Source organism: Pristiophorus japonicus, chromosome 21, assembly GCF_044704955.1.
Source record: "Pristiophorus japonicus isolate sPriJap1 chromosome 21, sPriJap1.hap1, whole genome shotgun sequence".
Classification (NCBI taxonomy): domain Eukaryota; kingdom Metazoa; phylum Chordata; class Chondrichthyes; family Pristiophoridae; genus Pristiophorus; species Pristiophorus japonicus.
The window spans coordinates 65,701,178-65,726,565 of NC_091997.1; the positions used below are offsets into that span (position 1 = coordinate 65,701,178).

At 52.3% G+C, this 25,388-nt stretch overlaps 1 protein-coding gene across 1 annotated transcript in view; it reads right to left on the bottom strand.

Annotated features, from left to right (window-relative positions):
- serinc4 (serine incorporator 4) overlaps positions 1-24,469 on the bottom strand; it is a 40,595-nt gene extending 16,126 nt beyond the window's left edge. Inside the window, exons 1-4 of the mRNA XM_070864913.1 lie at positions 24,443-24,469; positions 18,278-18,445; positions 11,783-11,961; positions 11,065-11,144 (exon numbers count right to left, since the gene is read on the bottom strand). Of these exons, the coding sequence (XP_070721014.1) occupies positions 11,065-11,144; positions 11,783-11,961; positions 18,278-18,445; positions 24,443-24,469 (454 nt within the window). The remainder of the gene's footprint in view (positions 1-11,064; positions 11,145-11,782; positions 11,962-18,277; positions 18,446-24,442) is intronic.
- Positions 24,470-25,388: the final 919 nt, after the last annotated feature.

Genomic DNA, 25,388 nt, shown 5'->3' on the forward strand with positions numbered 1-25,388 from the left:
CTTACTACTCGGGGGATCAAGGGTTATGGCGAGAAAGCAGGAAGGGGGTACTGAAGTTTCATGTTCAGCCATGAACTCATTGAATGGCGGTGCAGGCTAGAAGGGCTGAATGGCCTGCTCCTGCACCTATTTTCTATGTTTCTATGTAACATAAGAACATAAGAATTAGGAACAGGAGTAGGCCATCTAGCCCCTCGAGCCTGCTCCGCCATTCAACAAGATCATGGCTGATCTGGCCGTGGACTAAGCTCCACTTACCCGCCCGCTCCCCGTAACCCTTAATTCCCTTATTGGTTAAAAATCTATCTATCTGTGACTTGAATACATTCAATGAGCTAGCCTCAACTGCTTCCTTGGGCAGAGAATTCCACAGATTCACAACCCTCTGGGAGAAGAAATTCCTTCTCAACTCGGTTTTAAATTGGCTCCCCCGTATTTTGAGGCTGTGCCCCCTAGTTCTAGTCTCCCCGACCAGTGGAAACAACCTCTCTGCCTCTATCTTGTCTATCCCTTTCATTATTTTAAATGTTTCTATAAGATCACCCCTCATCCTTCTGAACTCCAACGAGTAAAGACCCAGTCTACTCAATCTATCATCATAAGGTAACCCCCTCATCTCCGGAATCAGCCTAGTGAATCGTCTCTGTACCCCCTCCAAAGCCAGTATATCCTTCCTTAAGTAAGGTGACCAAAACTGCACACAGTACTCAAGGTGTGGCCTCACCAATATCCTATACAGTTGCAGTAGGACCTCCCTGCTTTTGTACTCTCGCAATGAAGGCCAACATTCCATTTGCCTTCCTGATTACCTGCTTCACCTGCAAACTATCCTTCTGTAAGGATCCAAAAAGAGTTTCATGCACAAGGAACCAATCGTAGAGCAGTGGAGGCGTGTCCTGCACAGTTGGAGCTGTGCTGCAGTGAGGAGAGGAGCTACCAACTTTAGCTCCTGCCTGGAAGGCCTGGAGTGAGCCCTGAGACCAGCCCAGGAAGAGAAGGAAGGAAGGGGCTTCACCACCAACTTTCACCCAGAGGGAGAGGAGGAAAAAGCAGAAAACTTTCACCACCTTAACATTCTACAAAGAGTTGGAGAGAGGGGGAAAGACCAACAGCATCCAGTGTGGAAGGAGGGAGACTCTACATCTTCTACAGGTGGGTGTGGGTGCATTTCCCAAAAAGACTTTGTTATATCGGTGGGGGGAGGAAAGAAGACCACTGAGGGCCGGAACATCGCGGGGGGTGTGTGTGTGTGGAGGCCTTGCTTACAGCTAGGCCCCACACACAATTGAACCCCCCCCCACATTTGCCTAGCCTGGGATAGCTGGAGCTACCAGGCTGAAGATTTTTCTTAATCACCCTATTAACATCGTTAGGAGTGTGTGCCTGGTGGCTCTAGCTGCCCAGGTGAAGACGTCTTCTCCCCTCACCCGAAGACCACCCCAAAGACTATTTGATTTTTGCCATCTGGGGATTGCATCCACCCACAGCTGCGAGGGGAGACCTGCCCTCGCAGTTCCCCCCCCTTCCCACCCCCCTCTCTCTATCTCTCTCTCTCTGTCTCTCCCCTCTCTCTCTGAGACCCCTTCCTCCTAATTTAAAAAAAAAACAGAACAATTGAGACAACTGAGCAGAGGGAGCAAGGCCCCTCCCCAATTGCCAACTAGGGGAGAGGTGTGCCTCGTTAAGAGCTCCTCTGCTCAGTCTTACTATAAGAGGCCAATTAAGACCATTAAGGCCTGTGACTTTGGGGTGGGTGTAGCCCTTAAAGGGACCCCGTGATGGCGACCCCATCCACGCCGGCGGCAGGGCCAGCGAAGACATATGCGCAGGTGGCAACCGCTTCCACGGCACCTCCTGCGCCACCCGCTGCCCTGCCACCATTCAGACTTATTACAAAAAAACACGGGGTCAAGAGCTACACTCACCCCACAATGAGCATCGAGGAGTGCGTGCGGGCGATGGCTGGGGTAGTCGGCCCCTCGGCCATTGTCGCAGCCTCCAAGATGACTGGGAAGGCTGTGTTCTTCCTGGGGTCGGAGCGAGCGGTGTCCCTGGCCCTCGAAAAGGGGCTCACGGTGGGCGGGACGTTCATGCCGGTGGATCCTCTCGAGGCCACCGCGCAGAGGGTCATTGTGTCGAACGTCCCGCCCTTTGTTCCCGCTGAGCTCCTCCTCCCTCACCTACACCAACTGGGGGAGGTAAGGTCGGGGATCAACCCCATACCGCTCGGCCTCAGGGAGAACAGCCTGCGCCACGTGTTCTCCTTCCGCCGCCAGCTCTTTGTCCGGCTGGCGCGGGAGGACACGACGGAGGGTAGTTTTAATGTGGTGCACGAGGGGACTGCCTACCGCGTCTTCTGGACGTCGGACGGCGTGCGGTGCCATGCCTGTAGGGAGGTGGAGCATGTTCGTAAGAACTGCCCCGCCTCCAAGGCCGCCAAACCACCGAAGGCGGCCAAGGCTGGCGCCGCCGCCACCCCTCCCCCTAGTTGCGTCCGCGTGCCAAAGGTGCGATGGCATCGTCGGAGGCCTTTGTTTTCAGGGCCTCCGGCGGGGGGGAGGGAGAGCGTCCGAACGGAAAGAAGGCGCGGAACAAGGAGAAACATCTAGAGGCGGGTCCCCTCAGTGCGCCAGAAAGATTGACCACCACGCTCGGCCCAACCCAGCCACCGGCGAGCGCGGGGTGCCCTGAGCCCGTGCCTGAGCCCTTGAACAACACCGCAGAGGGGCCCGGGCGCGGGCAAGAAAAGGAAAAGGGGGGGGGCGGAGCGGGAGGCCTCGGCAGACATGGAGGTCTCCCTGCCTCAGCACACCTCCAGCAACAAAAGGAGGCGCCGCTCCGTTGAGGCGGAGGGGGAACAACATCCCTCCGCGGAGGAGTCGGTGCCCGCCGCGTGTCCCGCGTCCCCCACCAGCGCCCCCAAGCAGCGCCGTAGGCGGGAGGAGTCTGTCCCCGGGGAGGGTGAGACAGTCGAGGCTGCCCAGCCTCTGCCTCCCGGGGATGGCGTGGAAGATCTGCCTGTCGTGGGGGGCGTGGGGACCGCGGAGGAATGCATTGCCGCCGGGCCGGGCGTCCCGGGGACTGAGGCGGGCGTGGCCGAAAAGGCCGAACCTGAGCCCGCCCAGCCAATACCCAACTTCCCCCGGGAGTCGCTCGACCTGGCAGAAAATGAAACGAATGATTTTTATGACACTGCAGATGCTGGGCCGGGGGGTGGCAGCGGGGAGGGGGAGGAACACCCACCCTCGCCCCTTGCTTTGGAGCTGGAGCACTTGGGGAGCCTGGGGATTTCCTATGGCCGGGTCTCTCCTTGTTCCCCGGTTCCTCGGGCGGAGGGGGAACCCCTTCCGCTGTCATTTCCTGACCCAGCACCATTTTTAAAAGAGCCCAGTGGGGACTCCTCTGCCGACGATCCTGGGGGTGGGATCGGGGCAGAGCCAGGGCCGGTTGGAGCGGCCGGGTCATTTGCCGTACCTTGTGCGGTCGATGGGCCGGCTGCTGGCGGCCACCTCCCGGAGGAGGACGGGGACTCGGTGGGGGACGCGGGTGAAAATCTAGAGACCACCGCCAGCGAGGTGGTGGATCTGCTCGCGGCCGCCGCCGAGACCATCCTCATTCCTGCAAAGGAACTCCGGGACTTTTTGGCCCAGAGCCGGGGTCGCTGCAACCAAGCCCGACTGGCCCTGGAAAAATGGTCCGAGCCAGAGCTGATCAAGGGGTCCGTCCGCGCCGCCATTAAAACCTTGGCCGCGGGCGGGCCCTTGACAAAGGCGCAACACCTTGAGCTGCGCGAGCTCGAGGGACTCCTCGCTGGGCTGCGGAGGGAGTGGAGTTCAACAAAATACTCCCCTCCCCCCCCCACAATAGGTTAAGGTAGAGGTTGCACTATGCTTTTGCCATGAAGATAACCATAGCCAGCCTCAACATCAACGGCGGCAGAGGGGCACGCCGTAGATTTGACAATTTTTCGCTCCTGCGGGAGGGGAAATATGCGGTGTGCTTCCTGCAAGAAACCCACACCGTTCCGGGAGACGAAGCCACGTGGCTCCTGGAATGGCAAGGAGAGGTCCGCATGAGCCACCTCACCGCCATTTCTAGTGGGGTGGCCATCTTGCTGGGCCCGCATTTTCAGCCGGAGATCTTGGGGGTCGAGGAGCCCGTGCCAGGCCGCTTGCTGCACGTAACGGTTCGCCTGGGGGACGTGCCGCTCCATCTCGTGAACGTGTACGCCCCTCAGCCCGGCCCGCAGCAAACGCGCTTTTTTGAAGAGGTGTCCGCTCTTCTTGGCTCCGTCGACGTCGGCGACTGCATTGTCCTCGGGGGGGATTTTAACTGCACCCTCGAGGCGAGGGACCGCTCCGGTGCCCCGCAGTGCATGACGGCGATGGAGAAGTTGAGGGACCTGGTCGGGTCCTTCGACTTGGTGGACGTCTGGCGAAATCTCCACCCCGACTCCAGCGCCTTTACTTGGGTGAGGCCTGGAGTAGGATGGTCCAGAGTCGACCGCCTTTACGTGTCTCGGGCGTACGTTTCCTGCGTCCCAGCGGCCTCCATGCGGCCGGTGCCATGTTCGGACCACCACCTGGTGTGGGCGGAGCTCGCTTCGCTCCGCGCGAGGACGGGGTCCGCGTACTGGCACTTTAACAACCGGCTGCTGGAGGACGTGCGGTTCCAGGACTCGTTCCGTCGATTCTGGTCCGACTGGAGAAGGAAGCAGGGGGGCTTCCCCTCCTTGAGGCTATGGTGGGACGTGGGCAAGGCTCACGTCCGCGTCTTCTGTCAAGAGTACGCGAGGGGGTCGACCAAGAGGCGGGCGGCCAGAGTCGGGCGCCTAGAAAAAGAGGTGCTCGACCTGGAAGCCCGTCTCGGTCAAGTCGTCCAGGACCCGGCCCCGCGGACGGTGTACGAAGCGAAGAAGGCCGCGCTGAAGGACCTGCAGCTCGTCGGGTCCCGAGGCGCGTTCGTGAGGTCGCGGATCCGGTTCCTGCGGGATCTGGACCACGGCTCCCCCTTCTTCTACTCGCTGGAAAAAAGGCAGAGTGTCCGTAAGCAGCTCTTGACGCTGCTGGCCGACGACGGCTCTCTCGTCTCGGATCCGGAGGGCGTCAACAACAGGGCCTGTGAATATTACGGGGCTCTGTTCTCTCCGGATCCGTCCAGCGAGGAAGCGCGTAGAGTTTTGTGGGAGGACCTGCCGAAGGTCAGCCCGGAGGGCGCCGAAAATCTGGAAGCTCCGCTAAGCCTGGCGGAGCTGACCGGTGCCCTCGACCGGCTCTCGAGGGGAAAATCCCCGGGGCTGGACGGCCTGACCGTGGAGTTCCACAGGGCGTTCTGGGACGTCCTGGGGAGCGACTACGCGCGGGTCCTGGGGGAAAGTCTGGCGACCGGGGAGATGCCCCTCTCTTGGCGCAGGGCAGTCATCGTCCTGCTGCCTAAGAAGGGCGATCTCCGCCTCCTTAAGAACTGGCGCCCGGTCTCCCTCCTCAGCACGGACTACAAAATCTTCGCCAGGGCGATGTCTGCTCGCCTTGGTGCCGTGCTGGACCACATGATCCACCCCGACCAGTCCTACACGGTCCCGGGCCGGACAATCCACGATAACATCCATCTGGTCCGGGACCTCATCCATTGTTCCCAGGAGGCTGGTCTGTCGGTCGCCTTCCTATCCCTTGACCAAGAGAAGGCGTTCGACAGGGTGGATCACGACTATCTGCTCGGAACTCTGCGCGCTTTCGGGTTCGGGACGCATTTCGTCGCCCGGATCCGACTTTTGTACGCCGCCGCGGAGTGTCTGATTAAGGTTAACGGGTCCTTGACGGCGCCCCTTCGCTTTAGGAGAGGGGTGCGCCAGGGATGCCCCATGTCCGGCCAGTTATACGCCGTTTGCGTGGAGCCTTTCCTGCGCCTCTTGCAGACGAGGTTGACGGGACTGGCTCTGCAAGGGCCGGGCGTGGAGGTCGTCCTCTCGGCTTACGCCGATGACGTGCTCCACGCGGTAGAGGATCCCGCTGACCTGCGGAGGATGCGTGAGTGCCAGGAGATTTACTCGGCCGCGTCCTCCGCCAGGATCAACTGGGAGAAATGTTCCGGACTCCTGGTGGGTCAGTGGCGGGTGGACTCCCTGCCGGAGGAGCTCAGGCCTTTTGCCTGGAGCACGACCCATCTCCTCTATCTGGGAGTCTACCTTAGCCCCGACGAGGGAGCCTGGCCGGCGAACTGGCAGGAGCTGGAGGCCAAGGTCGCCGCTCGCCTAGGGCGCTGGACAGGACTGCTCCGAGTGCTGTCCTACAGGGGTCGAGCGCTAGTCATAAACCAGCTGGTGGCCGCAATGTTGTGGTACCGGCTGGTCACTTTGACCCCTCCCCCTGCGTTTGTCGCCAAGATACAGAAGAAGCTGGTGGACTTCTTCTGGAACAACAGGAAGCACTGGGTCTCTGCTGCGGTCTTGAGTCTCCCGCTTGAGGAGGGCGGTCAGTCGTTGGTGTGCGTCAGCGCCCAGCTCGCGACTTTCCGTCTTCAGACCCTGCAGAGATACTTTTACGTCGAGCCCCCTCCTAGGTGGTGTGCTCTGGCGACGTATTTCTTCCGCCAGCAGCGCGACCTCAATTATGACACGCAGCTCCTGTTTGTGAACTTGGGGGGGTGTCAGGACCGCCCTCCGGGAGCTGCCTGTCTTTTACAAGGAACTCATCAGGGTCTGGAACAAAGTCTCCACCAAGCGCAGCTCTCCGCCGGCTGGAGTGGCGGCCGTCCTGCAGGAGCCGCTGCTCGGGAATCCGTACCTCCACGACCGAGGTTTTATGTGGCGGTCGGAAGAGAGGGCTGTGGCTGGTGAGGTGACCAGGGTCAGGGACCTGCTCGATGGCGGAGGAGCGGGCTGGATGGCGCCAGACACGCTGGCGCGGCGCCTAAATTCTGCCAACGTCCGCCACGCCGATGCCATCGAGTCGCTAAAATCAGCTCTGGGCCCTGACCCCGTTAGGTGCATCGAGGAGGCTCAAGCACGTGGGGAGATCCCGTCCGAACTGACCTCCGTCCGGACGGAATTCCTCATCGGCGCCAAACCCCGGAACCTCCCTCGGGGGCCGGCGCCTCACAACTTGAGCCGCCTCGGGGAAATCCCCTCCGTGCCTTTCAGTTCCGCGCGGAGGGGTTTCCTGTACGGGCTGCTCCTGCACACTCTCAACTTTGCCATCCTCGCCGGCCGTCCGGACACGCCATGGCGTACCATCTTGCCGTCCGGAGGAGGCGGGGGTCCCCGATGGAGGGCACTCTACGCAGGGGTCCTCCCACTATTCATCGGGGACTTGGCCTGGAGGGTGGTGCACGGAGCAGTGCCGTGCAACAAATTTTTAAGCCGGTTCACGGACTCCCAGGCCGCCTGCAATTTCTGCAGTCTGGAAGAGTCCGTGTTCCATGTTTTTATGGAATGCACGAGGTTGCAGCCCCTGTTTTATTATTTGAAGGGGCTGCTCCTGAAATTCTGGCTGCACTTCAGTCCCACTCTCCTGATCTTTGGGCACCCTGTGCGGAGGGGAGCGGGTAGGTCCGAAGGCCTCCTCCTAGGACTGCTCCTGGGCACGGCCAAGGGTGCCATCAGCCGGTCCAGGCAGCAGGCGGTCGAGGGGGTCGTTCAACCTGACTGCCTGTCTCTCTTCCGCTCTTACATCCGGTCCAGGGTGTCCTTGGAGATGGAGCACGCGGTGTCCACCGGTACGCTCGCGGCCTTCCGCGAGAGGTGGGCACCGGAGGGACTGGAGTGCATCATCACGCCCGGCAACCAAATTTTAATTTGATTTTACGTTTTAAAGTTTAATTTGTTTTAATTGCCGGTGCTTTTAGTGTCCCCCTCCCCTTTTATAGGGGGCACTGGAAAAATTGTGATTTTAGTGCCCAAAAAAAAAGAAAAACACAAAAAAACCAAAAAAAGGAAAAAAGGGCCTTGTAAATGTCTGGTGTGTCACCCAGGTCGGGTGGCACGGTTTAATGTTTTTTTGTTTTGCAGATAAACTCCAAAAAGAGTTTCATGCACAAGGACCCCCAGGTCCCTCTGCAACTCAGCATGTTGTAATTTCTCCCCATTCAAATAATATTCCCTTTTACTGTTTTTTTTCCCCAAGGTGGATGACCTCACACTTTCCGACATTGTATTCCATCTGCCAAACCTTAGCCCATTCGCTTAACCTATCCAAATCTCTTTGCAGCCTCTCTGTGTCCTCTACACAACCCGCTTTCCCACTAATCTTTGTGTTATCTGCAAATTTTGTTACACTACACTCTGTCCCCTCTTCCAGGTCATCTATGTATATTGTAAACAGTTGCGGTCCCAGCACCGATCCCTGTGGCACACCACGAACCACCGATTTCCAACCCGAAAAGGACCCATTTATCCCGACTCTCTGCTTTCTGTTCGCCAGCCAATTCTCTATCCATGCTAATACATTTCCTCTGACTCCGCGTACCTTTATCTTCTGCAGTAACCTTTTGTGTGGCACCTTGTTGAATGCCTTTTGGAAATCTAAATACACCACATCCATCGGTACACCTCTATCCACCATGCTCGTTATATCCTCAAAGAATTCCAGTAAATTAGTTAAACATGATTTCCCCTTCAGGAATCCATACTGGGTCTGCTTGATTGCACTATTCCTATCTAGATGTCCCGCTATTTCTTCCTTAATGATAGTTTCAAGCATTTTCCCCACTACAGATGTTAAACTAACCGGCCTATAGTTACCTGCCTTTTGTCTGCCCCCATTTTTAAACAGAGGCGTTACATTAGCTGCTTTCCAATCCACTGGTACCTCCCCAGAGTCCAGAGAATTTTGGTAGATTATAACGAATGCATCTGCTATAACTTCCGCCATCTCTTTTAATACCCTGGGATGCATTTCATCAGGACCAGGGGACTTGTCTACCTTGAGTCCCATTAGCCTGTCCAGCACTACCCCCCTAGTGATAGTGATTGTCTCAAGGTCCTCCCTTCCCACATTCCTGTGACCAGCAATTTTTGGCATGGCTTTTGTGTCTTCCACTGTGAAGACCGAAGCAAAATAATTGTTTAAGGTCTCAGCCATTTCCACATTTCCCATTATTAAATCCCCCTTCTCATCTTCTAAGGGACCAACATTTACTTTAGTCACTCTTTTCCGTTTTATATAATCGGTAAAAGCTTTTACTATCTGTTTTTATGTTTTGCGCAAGTTTACTTCGTAATCTATCTTTCCTTTCTTTATTGCTTTTTTAGTCATTCTTTGCTGTGGTTTAAAATTTTCCCAATCTTCTAGTTTCCCACTAACCTTGGCCACCTTATACGCATTGGTCTTTAATTTGATACTCTCCTTTATTTCCTTGATTAGCCACGGCTGGTTATCCCTTCTCTTACCGCCCTTTTTCACTGGAATATATTTTTGTTGTGCACTATGAAAGAGCTCCTTAAAAGTCCTCCACTGTTCCTCAATTGTGCCACCGTTTAGTCTGTGTTTCCAGTCTACTTTAGCCAACTCTGCTCTCATCCCATTGTAGTCCCCTTTGTTTAAGCATAGTACGCTCGTTTCTGACACAACTTCCTCACCCTCAATCTGTATTACAAATTCAACCATACTGTGATCACTCATTCCGAGAGGATCTTTTACTAGGAGATCGTTTATTTTTCTTGTCTCATTACACAAGACCAGATCTAAGATAGCTTGCTCCCTTGTAGGTTCTGTAACATACTGTTCTAAGAAACAATCCCATATGCATTCTATGAATTCCTCCTCCAGGCTACCCCGTGCGATTTGATTTGACCAATCGATATGTAGGTTAAGATCCCCCATGACTACTGCCGTTCCTTTTTCACATGCCTCCATTATTCCCTTGATTATTGCCAGCCCCACCGTGAAGTTATTATTTGGGGGCCTATAAACTACGCCCACAAGTGACTTTTTCCCCTTACTATCTCTAATCTGCACCCACAATGATTCAACATTTTGTTCATTAGAGCCAATATCGTCTCTCACAACTGCCCTGATATCATCCTTTATTAACAGAGCTACCCCACTTCCTTTCCCTTCTTGTCTATCTTTCTGAATTGTCAGATACCCCTGTATGTTTAATTCCCAGTCTTGGCCACACGTTTCTGTAATGGCCACTTGTAATGATTTGTGCCGACAACTCATTTACTTTATTTCGAATGCTGCGTGCATTTAGGTAGAGTGTTTTAATCCTAGTTTTTAAACCATGATTTTTAGTTTTGACCCCTCCTGCAGCCCCTTTATATTCAGTGGCCCTTTTTGTTTTTTGCCTTGGCTCTGGTTGGGGTGAATGTTTCAGTATAAGGGGTGTTGCAGTTGTGTGAGGCGGACTGTTTGGGCTGGGTGCTCTTTGCCTTTCCTTCATTGTTCGTAGATTTATATGTAACCTTCAGGGCTGCTGAATAAGGCTCTTTGTTCCGGTGACACGATGGGCCGAAATGGCCTCCTTCTGCGTTGTAAATTTCTATGTTTGGCGAGGGGGCTTTCGGGTGGGCTATTACTCTCCAAAAGAGCCAGTGCAGACTCGATGGGCCGAACGGCCTCCTTTTGTATTGTATGATTCAATGATGACTGGGATATAATCAAGTCTGGAAGAATGTTCTGGAATTCTGATGGGTGAAATGAAACAAGAAACCGGGGGGTTCGAATCCAAGCAACATTTAAATTGGGGAAATGGAAGTCCCACCGTTTGGGGTGGTCGGGAAGCCCAGGAAGGTCCTGGTTTCCAGCCGGGGTCTGTGCTGAATCACATGTTCACAGGTGAGGACAATGTCCCTGAGCTTAGGGAGAGGGAGATCAGCCGGAATTCCTGCTCCTGATCACTATCCAGCGACACTTGCTGTGTGTGTGTGGATATCAGGCGTAGAATGGATCAGATTGACCTGTAAAGCACCCCATGGTCGAATATCCTGTTTCCACTCACTGTCTCATGTGCAGCGGAGCCACTAGGCTGAGGTACTGGAGGCTGCAGCCTCTCGAATCCCTTCCCCAACATGGGGCGGTGCAGGGGAGAAAATTGAGGGAATCCTTTTTTTTAAACTGCACTCACCATGAAGGAATGATTCATCCGGAATGAAAAAGGCTGCAGCAGAAATCCCGACTAGGATCAGGAACTTCAGAAACCAGAACCTGGGGAAAGAGAGCAACACAGTGACTGAGAAACGGACAGAGTGAAATCTGCGAGAAACACTGAGACAGAACACAGTGAGCGAGAAACACTGGGACAGAGCACAGTGAATGAGAAACGGACAGAACACAGTGAGCGAGAAACACTGGGAAAGAGCACAGTAGCAGCATTCCATGTACCCGCCCCCTGAGGGCACGAGGAACATCTGAGGAAGTGGAAATCCCCAAACTTGTGCCTCAACCCCTGGCTGACAGTTCAGGTTCTTGGTGTTGGTCCCTGTCGATCTCTGGCCCTTTCAGTGGGACACAGGCGAATTAGGTTCAATTTAATGCTGTGGACTCACAACCAATAGGAATCAGCATGGGTGCATTGAATGGTCAGTGTGTTGATTGGTCAGTGTGCATTGATTGGTCCATGTCAATGTGCTGATTGGTCAGTGAGTTGATTAGTTAGTGAGTTGATTGGTCAGTGTTTGTGCATTGATTGGTCAGTGAGTTAATTGGTCAGTGTTTATGCATTGATTGGTCAGTGCGTTGATTGGTCGGTGCAGTGATTGGTCAGTGTGTGTGCGGTGATTGGTCAGTGCGTTGATTGGTCATGTGACTTTGCACCAAGTTTAGGCTTCTCGTACTCCAGTTACCCGTTGTGAATCAGAGCCCTGGAATCTCGGCTGGACTTGACGTTGAGCAGGAACACACACAGCAACAGGTAGAAGCAGGCCGTTCCGAAGCAGACCCTGTAAACGGCTGAGTATCCGATCAACATGTCACAGTCGGAGCCAGGCTGCAGCTGCTCACAGAACATTCCAAAGAAAGGCACCTAAAACAGAAGGGAAAATAGTCAAATGCTTTGAGTAGAGACCAGGAACTCAGCCGAAGCAAACCCGGCCATGATAGACATCCAGCGGTTCACCCTGTTACTGTATCCCCAGCAAACAACTCCATTTGGAAAGGCTCTCACTGCAGCTTAGACTCTCTCCCCTATCATGGACTCTCCCCACCCATTGAATCTCCTCCCACAGCCCGTGTACACGCTCCTTTTCTTGTTCTTCAGCACAAGGAGGTGAAGGACTGTTACTGGAGGGATATTATTCCCAGTGAGAGGCATTATCTAAAGGGAACCATTGGGGCCTGTAGTTTTCAGTCCCTGTGATCAGGGCTCGACCCCCACATGGTAGCTGACCACAGCGGCCTGAGCAAGACCAGGAGCTCACCATGTGGGGGAAAGGTGGGGGCAGCTCCCCCTCAACAGTGGATTGTTCCCAGAGTGGAACTTGACCAAGACATGGACTGGAATTGTGGCCCTTAAACAACAACTTGTATTTATATAGCACCTTTAACATAGTAAAACTGTGATACATTCTTTACAACATCACAAACACATAGGCTCCACAGGAACTTGTCATCATGTGAGACATTAAGGCAGGTGACTTGGTCAAAGAGGTGGATTTTAAGGAGCGTCTTAAAGGAGGAGAGAGGTGGAGAGGTTTAGGAGGGAATTCCAGAGCTTGGGGCCCAGGCAGCTGAATGGTGGAGCTTTGGAAATCGGGGATGCTCAAGAAGGTAGAATTGGAGGAGTGCAGAGATCTCGGAGGGTTGTGGGGCTGGAGGAGATTACAGAGATAGAGAGTGTGTCATGTATTTGCTTCATGGGTTCTTTGCTTATGAATTCATAGCAACACATTGCTATTAAGAACTAGTTGGTTTATTAGCAAATGTTTAACAATCACACTACACATTACCAGTTCATCCACTAGGCTCACTGCTGTGTTCCTAACACAGCTGAGACTGCACACAGGGAGGTTAAAGTAACAGTGACCTCAGTCTTTATTAAGACACTCCAGAGTGAGGAACAGGCCTTAGGGGCCGGCTTATATAGGGACTTCAGGGGATGCGCTCCCTAGTGGCGGAACATGGGACTGCATGCTTTACAGATACACAACATCACTCCCCCCGCCCCCCAAAGTCAAAGTGAAAGCTATTTATAAGGTGAGGCGGTCAGGAGCCTTTCTTTCCCTGGTGGACTGCCTTGGTACAAATGTGTTCTGGTGTGTTGGCTGTGCCCTCGCTGGGCTGGGTGTTGTTGGCCCTGCAGGGCTGCTGGGTGAGCCTGGCCTTGCTGGGTTGTTGGGCGTGATGGGTTCAATTTCCTGGTTGATCCTTTAGGTGTGTGTTGTGGGCTCGAAAAAGGTGGTATCTGCTGTGGGTTGTTCAGGGCAGTCTGTGAACCGTAGCCTCGTTTGGTCCAGGTGCTTTCTGCAAATTTGTCCATTGTCTAGTTTGACTACAAACACCCTACTCCCTTCTTTAGCTATCACCGTGCCCGCGATCCACTTGGGACCATGTCCATAGTTTAGCACATACAAAGGGTCATTCAGATCAATTTCCCGTGACACAGTGGCGCGACCATCGTTTACATTTTGTTGCTGCCGCCTGCTCTCTACCTGATCATGCAGGTTGGGGTGAACCAGTGAGAGTCTGGTTTTAAGTGTCCTTTTCATGAGTAGCTCAGCCGGGGGCATACCTGTGAGCACGTGGGGTCTCGTGCGGTAGCTGAGCAGTACTTGGGCCAGGCGGGTTTGGAGTGAACCTTCTATGACTCGTTTAAGGCTCTGTTTGATTATTTGTACTGCCCGCTTTGCCTGTCCATTGGAGACTGGTTTAAACGGGGCCGAGGTGACATGTTTGATCCCATTGCGGGTCATGAATTCTTTAAATTCGTCACTGGTGAAACATGGCCCGTTGTCACTGATCAGTATGTCAGGCAGGCCGTGGGTGACAAACATGGCCCTCAGGCTTTCAATGGTGGTGGTGGCGGTGCTTCCCGACATTATTTCACATTCAATCCATTTTGAAAAAGCATCCACCACCACCACCAGGAATATTTTACCGAGAAACGGGCCCACATAGTCGACATGGATCCTCGACCATGGTCTGGAGGGCCAGGACCACAAACTTAGTGGTGCCTCTCTGGGCGTGTTGCTCAACTGAGCACACACGCTGCATTGCCGTACACAGGACTCTTAAGTCAGTTGATACCGGGCCACCACCTGTGGGATCTGGCTATCGCTTTCATCATTACTACACCCGGGTGTGTGCTGTGGAGATCCGAGATTAATGTCTCCCTGCACTTTTTGGGTAGCACTACGCGGTTACCCCACAACAGGCCGTCTGCTTGAATGGACAGCTCGTCCTTTCGTCGCTGGAACGGCTTGATTAGCTCTTGCATTTCAACGGGGATGCTGGCCCAGTTCCCATGCAGTACACAGTTTTTTACTTGGGACAGCAGAGGATCTTGGCTGGTCCAAGTCCTAATCTGGCGGGCTGTGACAGGTGATTTATCATTTTCAAACTTCCATGACCATCAACAAGTCTGCGGACTGCGCCACCATCAACAAGTTTGCAGGCTGCGCCATTTCCACTCCTGTGGTGGGCAATTGTAGCCAACTGAGAGCATCCGCACAGTTCTCGGTGCCTGGCCTGTGGCGGATGGTATAGTTATACGCTGATAGAGCGAGTGCCCACCTTTGTATGCGGGCTGAGGCATTAGTATTTATCCCCTTGTTTTCAGCGAACAGGGATATGAGGGACTAGCGATCGGTTTCCAGCTCAAATTTGAGGCCAAACAGGTACTGATGCATTTTCTTTACCCCGAACACACACACTAATGCCTCTTTCTCAATCATGCTGTAGGCCCTCTCGGCCTTAGACAAGCTCCTGGAAGCATAGGCGGCAGGTTGCAACTTCCCCGCAATGTTAGCTTGTTGTAATATGCGACTCCGTAAGACGACGCATCACATGCTAGCACAAGTCTTTTACACGGGTTATACAATACAAGCAGCTTGTTGGAGCATAAAATGTTTCTGGCTTTCTCAAAAGCAATTACATGTTTTTTTTCCCCATACCCAGTTCTCACCTTTACGCAATAACACACATAGGAGCTCTAAGAGGGTGCTTAACCCCGGTAGGAAGTTACCAAAATAGTTGAGGAGTCCCAGGAACGACCACAGCTCCATGACCATCTGTGGCCTGGGCGCGTTCCTGATAGCCTCTGTCTTGGCGTCTGTGGGCCGAATGCAATTCGCCGCGATCTTTCTCCCGAAAAACTCCACTTCTGTTGTCATTTCAACCTCTTCAGCCGCAGCCCTAAGCGATCCAGTCGCTGGAGGACCTCCTCCAGGTTTTGTAGGTGCTCAACGGTGTCCCGACCCGTGACCAATATGTCATCCTGAAAAACCACCGTGCGTGGTACCGAGTTGAGTAGGCTCTCCATGTTTCTCTGGAAGATGGCAGCAGCCGACCGAATTCCAAACGGGCATTTGTTGTAGATGATCAGGCCCTTATGCGTGTTGATGTAGGTGAGGCCCTTCGAAGACTCCTCCAGCTCCTGCGGCATGTAGGCCGAAGTCAGGTCGAGCTTGGTGAACGTCTTGCCTGTTGACAGCATCGCAAATAGATCGTCTGCCTTAGGTAGCGGGTATTGCTTCTGTAGCGAGAAACGATTAATAGTTACTTTATAATCGCTGCAAATCCTGACCATGCCATCACTTTTGAGTACTGGAACAATCGGGCTGGCCCACTCGATGAATTCCACTGGGGAGATGATGCCCTCGCATTGCAGCCTGTCCAGCTCGATTTCCACTCTCTCCCTCATCATGTGAGATACTGCTCGCGCCTTGTGGTGAATGGGTCGTGCCTCTGGGACCAAGTGGATCCGCACCTTCACCCCGGAAAAGTTTCCAATGCCTGGCTCAAAAAGGGAAGGAAATTTGTTCAGAACCTGGGTACATGAGGCCTCATCGACATGTGATAGCGCTCGGATGTCTTCCTAGTTCCAGCGGATTTTGCCCAGCCGGCTCCTTCCAAGAAGTGTGGGGCCATCGCCCGGGACAATCTAGAGTGGCAGTTCGTGCACCGTGCCCTCGTAGGTGACCTTGACCATGGCGCTGCCCAGGATAGTGAAGAGCTCTTTGGTGTACGTTCTCAGTTTCGTGTGGATGGGGTTCAGGGCTGGTCTGAATGCCTTGTTGCACCACAGTCTCTCAAACATCTTTTTACTCATGATGGATTGGCTAGCGCCAGTGTCCAGTTCCATGGCTACGGGTAAGCCATTCAATTTTACATTTGGCATTATAGGTGGACATTTCGTCGAAAATGTGTGCACCCCGTGTACTTCAGCATCTGCCTCCTCTCTCTGAGGCTCGAAATTGCTTTGATCCACCATGGACTGATCTTCCTCTGCCACGTGGTGGTTAGCAGGTTTTGCAGAGCTTACAGCTCGTCTGCAAGCTCGTTGGAGGTGCCCCATTGTTCCACAGCTCTTGCAAACATACCCTTTGAAGCGGCATGGATAGGCTGAATGGAAGCCTCCACAACGCCAACAAGGTGTGAATTGCCTTGCATTCATCCTTTGTTGCGGACTCAGTCATCTGGGTCACCTGAGGCCTGCTGGCAGTTGCAGACTCGTGGTTTCTGCCCTGGACATTTCTGCTCGCAAACACAGTTCCAGTTAATTTATGAACATTGCCAGCACTTTGTGCTGAGAGATTTGTTTGGTGTTATCACTGGTGGACATAAACGCCTGTGCTATCGCAATGGCCTTACTGAGGGTCGGTGTCTCTACAGTCAAAAGTTTTTGTAGGATGGTCTTGTGGCCAATGCCCAGTACAAAAAAGTCTCTGAGCATCTGCTCCAGGTAGCCATCAAACTCACATTGTCCTGCAAGTCGCCTTAGATCGGCGACGTAGCTCACCACTTTCTGACCTTCAGATCACTGGCACGTGTAGAACCGATGCCTCGCCATCAGCACACTCTCGCGTTAAGATGCTCCCGAACCAGTGTACACAGCTCTTCATACGACTAATCTGTGGGTTTCACCGGAGCCAGAAGATTCTTCATGAGGCTGTAGGCCGGTGCCCCGCAGATCGTGAGGAGGACCACTCTCTTTTTTGCAGCGTTTCCTTCTCCGTCCAGCTCGTTGGCTACAAAGTACTGGTCTAGCCGTTCGACATAGGCTTCCCAGTCCTCACTCTCCGAGAACTTCTCCAGGATGCCCACAGTTTGCTGCATCTTTGCGTTGGATTCGTATACTCGTCGCCATTTATTGTGTTCCCAACACAGATGAGACTGCACACAGGGAGGTTAAAGTAACAGTGACCTCAGTCTTTATTGAGACACTCCAGAGTGAGGAACAGGCCTTAAGGGCCGGTTTATATACAGTGCTCCCAAGGGATGCTGGGGTCCCTTGGGATTTCAGGGGATGCGCTCCCTGGTGGCGGAACATGGGAGTGCATGCTTTACAGATACACAACACTCACAACCACCTGCCTCATCATGGATCCCCCAAACCTAACTGGCTAGGGTTTTATTGAGTCTTGTGAACATCATGTGACTGGCTAAGCCACTCCCAGCTACAACTCTTTTTGGGAGAAAAAGTAAACATTAAATCAAGTGCCCCCTGATCTGGGGGACACTCCAAACATTTTTCAAGGCCCTTTTTTGTGTTTTTTTTTTGTTTTTTTTGTATTTTTTTTGTTTTTTTGGGGGGTTTTTGGGCACTAAAATCATATTTTTTTCAAGTGAACAGCTGCACAACTCTTTGGAGAAAACAATAAACATTAAATCTTAAACATTAAATCGTGCCCCCCGATCTGGGGGACACTCCAAACATTTTGTAAGGCCCTTTTTTTTTGTTTTTTAAAATATTTTTGTAGATTTTTTTGGTGTTTTTTTTTGGGCTCTAAAACCGTAATTTACAAGTGCCCCCTATAAAAGGGGAGGGGGACACTAAAAACCCGGCAATTAAAACAAATTAAACTTTAAAACATATCAAATCAAATTAGGTTGCTGGGGGTGACAATGCGCTCCAGTCCATCCGGCACCCACCTCTCACGGAAGGCCACGAGAATTGAACCAGCGACCTAAGGATGATTTTTCTTCGTATTCCATTACAATCCTCCGCTCTACCAACTGAGCTATCGAACGGAAGTTGCATTCCCAGCTACAAACCTGTGAGCATACTCACAGATGCATACATTACAGTGGGGCGAGGCCATGGAAGGATGTTAGTGGAGACACGCTGATAGATACGGTACACGGAGGTTTTAGTTCACTGTGAGCTCTGGTTTTGTACTTACGCTCTCCCTCACTGATTCTGCCACGGTTCTGGACAGCATCAAGCAGCAGCCTGTGGAGCTGACGATGTGATACAGCGTGTACATCAGCCGGGTCCCCGACGACACCTTAATACCCGGGATAAAGGAGCAGCACAGTGAGCAGGGAGACGGGCCGCAGCAGCAGCAGATCTGGGGCAGAAACGAACGGGACAGCAGGTTACAGGATACACCATGCAATGGTCAGCCAGGAAACGCTCCCTCAAATGTACAGCCTATCACTGCACTCTACACTCTTTCACAGTAATGTTGTTGCCAGTCAGCACCAAACACTCCCAGGGCAGGTACAGCATGGGGTTAGATACAGAATAAAGCTCCCTCTACACTGTCCCATCAAACACTCCCAGTGCAGGTACAGGGGGTTAGATACAGAATAAAGCTCCCTCTACACTGTCCCATCAAACACTCCCAGTGCAGGTACAGCATGGGGTTAGATACAGAGTAAAGCTCCCTCTACACTGTCCCATCAAACACTCCCAGGGCAGGTACAGGGGGTTAGATACAGAGTAAAGCCCCCTCTACACTGTCCCATCAAACACTCCCAGGGCAGGTACAGCACGGGTTAGATACAGAGTAAAGCCCCCTCTACACTGTCCCATCAAACACTCCCAGGGCAGGTACAGCACGGGTTAGATACAGAGTAAAGCTCCCCCTACACTGTCCCATCAAACACTCCCAGGGCAGGTACAGGGGGTTAGATACAGAGTAAAGCCCCCTCTACACTGTCCCATCAAACACTCCCAGGGCAGGTACAGCACGGGTTAGATACAGAGTAAAGCTCCCTCTACACTGTCCTAACATTGTGCCTCAGCCTCTACCTCAGGAAAGTTTCTCTAACATGACCAGTGCAATACTTTCCATATCCAAGTCTCCCCTGGGCTCACTGAGTGAGTTTGCTCATTTTGTGCTGAAATGAGCTCAAGATCTTAGAATCATAGAATGATAGAAACTTACGGCACAGGATGAAGCCATGTGGCTCATCGTGTCTGTACTGGCTGATGAGGGTTTCTCCTCAACTCCTCTCTAATCCTTTTACCAATTACTTTCAATCTATGCCCCCTGGTTATTGACCTCTCTGCTAAGGGAAATAGGTCCTTCCTATCCACTCTATCTGGGCCCCTCATAATTTTATAGACCTCTATTAAATCTCCCCTCTGCCTCCTCTGTTCCAAAGAAAACAACCCCAGCCTATCCAATCTTTCCTCAAAGCTAAAATTCTCCAGTCCAAGCAATATCCTCGTAAGTCTCCTCTGTACCCTCTCTAGTGCAAACACATCTTTTCTGTAATGTGGTGACCAGAACTGCATGCAGTACTCCAGCTGTGGTCGAACTAATGGTTTATACAGTTCAAGCATTTTATTTTAACTATGAGGAAAGAGGGGTGTCGGTCGGGGCCTGTGGAATTGAACCCCATAGAGAGAGACAACTAACAAAGAGTTTGAGCTATGGCTCAGTGGGTAGCACTCTCGACTCTGAGTCTGAAAGTTATGGATTCAAGTCCCACTCCAGGGACTTGAGTACAAAAAAAAATTGAGGCTGACACTCCAGTGCAGTACTGAGGGAGTGCTGCACTGTTGGAGGTGCCATCTTCTGGATGAGAGGTTAAATGGAGACCCTGTCTGGTCTCTCAGGTGGACATAAAAATCACATGACAAGAGCAGGGAAGGTATCCCTGGTGTCCTGGCCAATATTTATCCCTCAATCAACATTACAAAAACAGATTATCTGGTCATTATCACAGTGCTGTTTCTGGAAGCTTGCTGTGTGCAAATTGGCTGCTGCATTTCCTACATTACAACAGACATTACACTTCAAAAGTACTTCATTGATGTAAAGCGCTTTGAGACATTCGGTGGTTGTGAAAGGCGCTAAAGAAGTGCAAGTCTTTTTCCTTCGGGAGAGCTGGGGAGGAAATGGGGTTACAAAGCATTTAGATATTGTAGTAATGTTAATCCGAGTCTGTAAACGCAGTGAGATTAGAGCCTGCTCCGACTTGGAACCAGCCATCTGTTTCTCACACACCAGGGCAGTAAATGCATAGATTAGAGTGGATTAATGTTAATCCAATTTCATTCTGCACTGTGAGGGATGTTTTTACATCTACAATGAATTCAGCTAGCTCAATCACTTATTTTCTTCTCTCCTGAAGGTGTTGCCTCTCAATGGGGTACAGTCCCTGAAGGTGCTGACTCTCCCTGGGGTACAGTTGCTGAAGGTGCTGACACTCCCTGGGGTACAGTTCCTGAAGGTGCTGACTCTCCCTGGGGTAAAGTTCCTGAAGGTGCTGACTCTCCCTGGGGTACAGTCCCTGAAGGTGCTGACTCTCATTGGGGTACAGTTCCTGAAGGTGCTGACTCTCCCTGAGGTACAGTCCCAGAAGGTGCTGACTCTCCCTGGGGTACAGTTCCTGAAGGTGCTGACTCTCTCTAGGGTACAGTTCCTGAAGGTGCTGACTCTCTGAGGTACAGTCCCTGAAGGTGCTGACTCTCCCCGAGGTATAGTTCCTGAAGGTGCTGACTCTCACTGGGATACAGTTCCTAAAGACAATGACTCGCCCTGGGGTACAGTCCCTGAAGGTGCTGACTCTCCCCGAGGTACAGTTCCTGAAGGTGCTGACTCTCCCTGGGGTACAGTCCCTGAAGGTGCTGACTCTCCCTGGGGTACAGTCCCTGAAGGTGCTGACTCTCCCTGGAGTACAGTTCCTGAAGGTGCTGACTCTCCTTGGGATACAGTTCCTGAAGGTGCTGACTCACTGGGGTACAGTTCCTGAAGGTGCTGACTCTCACTGGGGTACAGTTCCTGAAGGTGCTGACTCTCCCCAGGGTACAGTTCCTGAAGGTGCTGACTCTCCCTGGAGTACAGTTCCTGAAGGTGCTGACTCTCCCCAGGGTACAGTTCCTGAAGGTGCTGACTCTCCCTGGTGTACAGTTCCTGAAGGTGCTGACTCTCACTGGGGCACAGTTTCCGTGGCCACTGATAACTCGAGTTGTGTACCTTCCTCTGTGGGATGAGACAGCAAATGCTGGAAAGACTATTTGAGCATCGATGGACCCCGGTGTGGTGTGTTCCTACCTCACCCCACATGCTGGAGCGAGAACCACAGCAAACGCCCCTCCCTCGCCCTGGGGCGCTGCCCCTAACACCGCAGCGCCCTAATGCTGCATTGGCTGGGACCAGCTCACTCAGTGATTGAAGCTGGGCCTTTCAGTCTGTCTGCCTGCGCTGGAAGACACACTATCCCATTCAGCCACCAGATGGAGTGAACCAGCCGACGTTAACGAAAGAATTGTCACTGTCATAAACTAGAGACTCTACAAAGAAATTAAGAAGTTACACAGAAGTACACAGTATTTACAGCACAGAAACAGGCCATTCAGCCCAACGGGTCTGTGCCGGTGTTTATGCTCCACACAATCCTCCTCCCACCCCTCTTTATCTCACCCTATCAGCATAACCTTCTATTCCTTTCTCCCTCATGTGTTTATCCAGTTTCCCCTTAAATGTTATTGCTATTCGCCTCAACCCCTCCCTGTGGGAGTGAGTTCCACATTCTCACCACTCTCTGGGTAAAGAAGCTTTTCCTGAATTCCCTATTGGGTTTATTAGTGACTATCTTATATTGATGGCCCCTTGTTCTGGGGAAACAAGTGGAAATATCTTCTCTACGCCTACCACAGCATACCCCTTCATCATTTTAAAGACTCCATCAGGTCCTCAGCTTTCTCCTCTAGAAAAAAGAGCCTCAGCCTGTTCAATCTTTCTTGACAGTTATAACCTCTCAGTTCTGGTATCATCCTTGTAAATCTTTTTTTTTTGCACCTTCTCCAGTGCCACTTTTTGTAGCATGGAGACCAGAACCACTGGACGTCCCAAAGTGCTTTACAGCCAATGAAGTACTTTTGGAGTGCAGTCTCTGTTGTAATGTGGGAAACGCGGCAGTCAACTTGCGCACAGCAAGCTCCCACAAACAGTAATATAATAATGACCAAATAATTTGTTTTTAGTGATGATGATTGAAGGACAAATATTGGCCAGGACACCGAGGAGAACTCCCCTGCTCTTCTTCGAAATAGTGCCATAGAATCTTTTACGTCCACCTGGGAGGTTAGATAGGGCCTCGGTTTAATGTCTCATCCGAAAGATGGCACCTCCGACAATGCAGCGCTCCCTCAGTACTGCCCCTCTGACAATGTGGCACTCCCTCAGTACTGCCCCTCCGACACTGCGGCGCTCCCTCAGTACTGCCCCTCCGACAGTGCAGCGCTCCCTCAGTACTGCCCCTCCGACAGTGCGGCGTTCCCTCAGTACTACCCCTCCGACAGTGCGGCTCTCCCTCAGTACTGTCCCTCCGACAGTGCAGAGCTCCCTCAGTACTGCCCCTCTGAAAATGTGGCGCTCCCTCAGTACTGCACTGTGAGTGTCAGCTTGGATTATGGGCTAAACACAGAGAAAGCTAAAAATGTTATGGGTGACAGCAGAACTCAGTGTGACCCTGAACCTCAGAGACCAGGACACAGCCCCGAGCAGTACATACGGTCACTCTCCACGGATGTTAGGGACAGGATTTCCACTCATGGTCAGTGTCCAGTGACCGCAGCTGGAAAAGGCTTGCATGCATGGTTGCCTGGCAACGGGATTGGGTTTATCTGGGATGCCAGCTATTATAGGTGTCTCTCTGACACTTATTTAGATGAGATATTAGGGAGTGGCTGGTGCTGGGGGAGCTGTGCACCAGTACACACCCTCTCTCCATGGTAACTCTCATTTTGACCATTTGTCAATTCCATTATTAGCTCCTCTGGAACATTCCTCACTTGTTCCCCCTAAGCTCCAAATCCCTCATCCTACTTACACTCCCTTCTCCCTCACTGTATTGAAATCCAGACTCATCGCACCATAAAATCATAGAAATTTACAGCACAGAAGGAGGCCATTTTGGCCCATCATGTCCGCACCGGCCGGCAAGGAGCTATCCAGCTTAATCCCACTTTCCAGCTCTCGGTCCGTAGCCCTGTAGGTTACGGCACTTCAAGTGCACATCCAAGTACTTTTTAAATGTGATGAAGGTTTCTGCCTCTACCACCCTTTCAGGCAGTGAGTTCCAGACCCCCACCGCCCTCTGGGTGAAAAAGGTTCTCCTCAACTTCCCTCTAATCCTTCTACCAATGACTTTAAATCTATGCCCCCTGGTTATTGATCCCTCTGCTAAAGGAAATAGGTCCTTCCTATCCACTCTAGGCACCTCATAATTTTATACACCTCTATTAAATCTCCCCTCAGCCTCCTCTGTTCCAAAGAAAACAACCCCAGCCTATCCAATCTTTCCTCGTAGCTAAAATTCTCCAGTCCTGGCAACACCCTCGTAAATCTTCTTTGTACCCTCTCTAGTACAATCATATCTTTCCTGTAACGTGGTGACCAGAACTGCACGCAGTACCCCAGCTGTGGCCTAACTAAGTGTTTTATACAGTTCAAGCATGACCTCCCTGCTCTTGTATTCTATGCCTCAGCTAATAAAGGAAAGTATCCCGAATGCCCTCTTAACCACCTTATCTACCTGTCCTGCTACCTTCAGGGATCTGTGGACATGCACTCCGAGGTCCCTCTGTTTCTTGTAAAAAAATGCAACATCCCCACCGACACCTGGGAGTCCCTGGCCAAAGACCGCCCTAAGTGGAGAAAGCGCATCCGGGAGGGCGCTGAGCACCTCGAGTCTCGTCGCCAAGAGCATGCAGAAAACAAGCACAGGCTGTGGTAGGAGCGTGCGGCAAACCAGTCCCACCCACCCTTTCCTTCAACTACAGTCTGCCCCACCTGTGACAGACCGTAATTCCCATATTGGACTGTACAGTCACCTAAAAACTCGTTTTTAGAGTGGAAGCAAGTCTCCGAGGGACTGCCTATGATGATCCTCTACACTTCTCAGCGTCTCTGACTCTAGCCCATTGTTTTCCAAGATTATGGTCTCGTCACCATCCTCTGACCCTTGTTCCTCCTAACCCTTTGTACCCGATCTCCTCCTCCCTCCTCTCTCCAATCTCGGTGCTGACCCGCACTATGGGTCATTTCACCCAACTGCTCCATGAAGCTGCTCCCCTCCGAGCGCACCATCCAGCCCGAGGTCCTCACCTGCGCTCGGACACTGCGCTCACACATTCCTCCACAGGCTGGAGCGGCCCGAGATCAGGGCACCCACAGGTCGAACGCACCTCGAACAAGCCCCTGACTCCTCGGTAACGGGACATGCAGTCGCGGGAATGCCAACAGCATGCTGCAGTGAAGCACCGCAAAATCCACAATCTTTTCAAATTAGACTTCAAACTCCGGTTAACGAGACGCAACTTTCGATGGAAAGGTTTTCTGGCTGGACGCGTTTGTGGTCAGTGAAGATGTGATGTGGACACATCCTGATCTTTCAGCTGGAATGTCAAACTATGCCAAACCAGCATTAAAAAGTGATTATCTGCAAATCCTTTGAGGCTCTTTAAACCCGATTAACGGATGGAAATAGACCTTGGAACAAACACCTTAAAACCCTCACTGCAGCCGTGACCTGGAGGCTGATTAATAGACAACACATGGGAGGAATCGATCCTCAAATCACGTCGTTCTGCCCCTGGTCTTACTTGCCCCTCCCCCCCCGTCTGTCTGGGCCCCTCCTCCCCCAGTCTGTCTGGCCCCTCCTCCCCCAGTCTGTCTCACGCCTGGACAGGAAATTTTCTGGACAACTCCATTTTAAAACCGCATGCACAAGGGGTCCCATCTATGACTTAGACAAGGCAATCTATCTTTTTAAAATTCATTCTCAGTATCTCTGGGGTCATTGGTAAGGCCGGCATTTATTGCTCATCCCTCACTGCCTTTGAGAAGGTGGTGGTGAGCCGCCTTCTTGAACCACTGCAGTCTGTGTGGTGAAGGTGCTCCCACAGTGCTGTTAGGGAGGGAGTTCCAGCATTTTGACCGAGCGACAATGAAGGAACGTCCCATGCGCCTTCTCCTTCTAGGCCGTAGAGGTCGGGGGTTTGGGAGGTGCTGCAGAAGAAGCCTTGGCGAGTTGCTGCAGTGCATCTTGTAG